The sequence below is a fragment of the Urocitellus parryii genome, chromosome 3 (genome assembly GCF_045843805.1).
Source record: "Urocitellus parryii isolate mUroPar1 chromosome 3, mUroPar1.hap1, whole genome shotgun sequence".
NCBI classification, from domain to species: Eukaryota; Metazoa; Chordata; class Mammalia; order Rodentia; family Sciuridae; genus Urocitellus; species Urocitellus parryii.
In genome coordinates this window covers 99,362,107-99,365,848 of record NC_135533.1, presented here as the reverse complement: position 1 = coordinate 99,365,848, position 3,742 = coordinate 99,362,107, and the positions used below count along the sequence as shown (strand labels likewise).

The window sequence follows — 3,742 nt, the reverse complement described above, 5'->3', positions numbered from 1 at the left end:
TTGTGTCCTTATGATGCGATCAGGGTGGGGCCCTTGGTTCAGCTTGGCTTGTTCCCTTATAAGGAGATGAGGGCAGGGCCCTTGGTTGGGGGTGGTGTTTTGTCCTTATAAGGGGAGAAAGGGTGGGCCCTTGTTCAGCTTGACTTTTGTCCTTATAAGGTAAAAAGGGTGGGCTTGGTTCAGCATGGCCATTGTGAGGGAATTTCAAAGAGCAGGTATATAAGAGAGTGGCCACCACTGGGTTTTTGTCCATATGTACAGGAAGCTCTTGGTGGTGACCTGTCGGACTCCCAGATAGTTAGCGCATTTTGTGGTGGTTGGTGGTTGGTGGTTGGTGGCTGGTGGTTGGTGATTGGTGGTTGGTGGTTGTGGTCTTCTGGGTTTTTTGATTTGATTTTTTTTTTCCTTTTGTTTCTTTGCTTTCGTTTTGGGGGCTTTTTTATTTTAGTTATTTGTTTTGGTTTATTATATTTTTTTAAGCTAGCATCCTAAGATGGTGTTCCGTTGTAGGATCCGCAGTGAGAGTAGTGAGAACAGTGTAGAGAGACGAGGGCACGGCTCCTTTGAGCCTGCCATCGCCGACCATTATGAACTTCTGCGGGACGTTGGAGAAGGGGGCTTCGCCAAGGTGAAACTTGCCCGCCATCGCCTCACGGGGACAGAGGTTGTGGTGAAGGTTGTACCAAAAGTAGGCCGGAACCTCCCCTTCCTGTCTGAACCCCGTTTGATGGCGGGCTTGGATCACCCAAACGTGATCCGACTCTTCCAGGTCATTGAGACCCTCAAATACATGTACATTATCATGGAGCATGCAGGTGGGGGACATCTACGGAGCCTCATCTCGGAGCCTGGTGGCATGCCTGAGGAGCAGGCCCGCAGACTCTTCAGGCAGATGGTGCGTGCTGTGCAGTACTGCCACGAGAAGGGCATCGCACACCTGGACCTCAAGCCCGAGAACTTCGTGCTGGACGCCAGTGGTACGGTGAAACTCATTGACTTCGGCCTGAGCACCAGATTCACAGCCGGGAGGAAGCTGAGCCGGTTCTGGGGCACTCTCCAATACTTTGCCCCAGAAGTTGTCCGGAGGGAGGAATACGAGGGCCCCCTGGCGGACATCTGGAGCCTGGGGGTGGTTCTCTATTTCATGCTGACAGGGAGCCGCCCATTTATAGCCAACAGTGTTGGGCAGGTGAGGAGGCTGATCATGGAGGGAGCCTATGGCATTCCTGCACATGTTTCCAAGGGAGCTCAGAGCCTCATCCTTGCGATGCTGAAGGTGCACCCCAGGCAGAGGCCCAGCCTAAAACAGATAATGAGCCACCCATGGCTGAGCCAGGGCAAGGAAGATTCACCCCGTCCTTCTGGCGAGGCCCTCCCCATCCACCCGGATCCTGCCATCATAACAACCATGTTCGACATGGGTTACGACCCCTATAACATCTGGGTGTCCCTGTCACATAAGAAATACGATGATGCCATGGCTACCTACCTCCTGCTCAAGTGCCAGAGAACCCAGGGGGTGGGTTGCACATGCCAGGAGAAGCCCGTGCAGCGTCGGGTGGTAGGGCCTCGCCCAGGCCCTGCAGATCCTCCTAGGGTCGACCCCAGGAAGTGCTCCAGTGAGCCTGCCCTTCGCTTGCCCTGTGAGCAGCAGCAGCAGCCAGAGGAGGCCAAACCGTCTCTGAAGAAGGGTGGTGGCAGTGCCAGCGTGCCTGGCATTCGTCTCCGCTTTTTCCACGTGGACACACCCCCTCCCAGCCTAGCCTCCCAGCACCACCCTGTGCCCAGCACAACCGACCCCTCCAGCCTCAGTAGGGAAATCCCAGAGGACCCCTTCAGCCTCGGTAGGGAGATCACAGAGGACCCCTCCAGCCTCAGTAGGGAGATCACAGAGGACCGCAGCTCCTCCTCCCAAGCTTCCTCCACAGAGCCAACCCACCACTGCATCAGGGGTTGGAGGAGAGTGAGGAAGAGTATTGTCTCCTGCCTTCGACACTTGTGTTTCATCCCATGCTTCAGTCAGTCATTGTTCAGGAGCAAAGTGGTTCCAGTGGAAATCATCAGCCAAGACCAACAGAACCAATGAACAGCCCGAAGACCAAGGTGTGCCAACAGGTTTCCAGGCAGGAGCGCATCTGGGTCCACCAGGAGTCTCCTCTGCCCCCACCTGCGAAGATGCCTCATAGAGACTTTGCCTTGGGTCACGTCCCCCTGTCCTGCTCTTTGTCCTGCTGTTTCTCCACTGTCCTGCTGTTTCTGGTCACTGCCAAATAAGAAATTTATTATTTTTTTTCACAAATTGTACAATAAAAATGTTTCAAAGATTGAAAAAAAGCAAGTGTGTGTGTGTGTGTGTGTGTGTGTGTGTGTGTGTGTGTGTGTTTTAAGAAGGAAGATTTAGGGCAAGGCCAGAGTCCAGCACTCAAGGCATGGACCACTATGCCTCCCTCTCCCAACCAGTGTGGATATTTGCTCACCTTGAGCCAGTGTTGATAGACTCACTTTTCTTGAGCCAATGTAGGTGGGGACTTGCTCCCCTTGAGCTTGTGTAGACTTGATTCACTTTGAGCTAGTCATTTTGGCTAGAGAATATCCTTTTTGTGATCTTCAGACCTTCAGGTGGGTTGCAGCTGTTGAAGACACCCATGGCAAGGCATTGGAAACTGTAGAGTGTTCTATGGCTTCATCTCCATAATCCCACGTACAGGGAAGCAAGAGCTGGGCAGTGCATAGGGGCAAGCCTGCCTACAGCAGTGGCTGGGTGTCTCACCACATGCCAGCCATCCTTCCCACCTTCTTGTCACTGCTAAAGGTCACAGACAGTGACCACATGGATTTGGGGAGCAGAAGTGTGAAATCTCGGGGATGCTACTTACATGAAAGCACTGCACCCATGTGGAATTACCCTTGGGTTCTGTTGACATTTTTTTTTTTTTTTGTATAATCAAGTGCACACAAAAAGTAGTAAAAGCTCATGATAGGACAGGAGGTTTTGTGCATCTTGCAGCCCTGGCATCTCTGCAGCTCTGGGACTGTTACCACAGTCCCCTCAACTGACCCAGAACACTTGTAAAAGGGAAACCCAAACTCCTTGCCCCAAGTCTCCTCCTTTCAGCCTGAATCAGCCAAAGCAATCATAGCCCACATCCGTTTACAGCAGCAAGAATTCTCTTAATTAGAGGGGGATTGACAACAGGGCAAAAAGACAGTGTAGATGATGAGTAATTGAGTCAGGAAGACCCGTGCTGATTCAAAAGGTAATAAAATGCTAATACCTCCAGAGCACTTTCCCCTCCTCCTACTTGTTGCCAAGGTCACCTGCATCCAGGGAATTCTTCCTCCCAGCAAGGAGTAGTTAATGAATGCCCCCCTAGGCAGCTCCCTTCCTTCCTTTCTGGGTAGAGATGGAAAAAAGGGAGAAGTACCCCTGAAAGGCTCCTTTCTCACCTTTGGTCATGAAAGCAAGGTAAGAGTAAGAGGGGGATGTGAAAAGAAAGGAAACCTGAAATCTATAAAAGGGGAAAGACACCCCCACTTTTGGGCACCAGCTCTGGCATGTAATCCCTCCTCTCCTCAGGATTCCCTCTGTCCCCCTCCCTGCCACCTCTTCTATCCTGTAAATATTTTTTTTTCTTTTTTGCTCTTGCCTGGGTGTTGTTCAATGTTCAACACTGGGAGAATGGATCTTGATACTGATTTTCAAGACTGGTTTCAATTATGCCCTATGTTTTAGTCAACTTTT

At 51.4% G+C, this 3,742-nt stretch overlaps 1 protein-coding gene across 1 annotated transcript; it reads left to right on the top strand.

The window, feature by feature from the left end:
- Positions 1-493: 493 nt before the first annotated feature.
- On the top strand, positions 494-2,086 carry LOC113198056 (sperm motility kinase 4A-like). Its single transcript, XM_026410634.2, has one exon. The coding sequence runs from the start codon at positions 494-496 to the stop codon at positions 2,084-2,086; it is 1,593 nt and encodes a 530-aa protein (XP_026266419.2).
- The last annotated feature ends 1,656 nt before the right edge of the window (positions 2,087-3,742 follow it).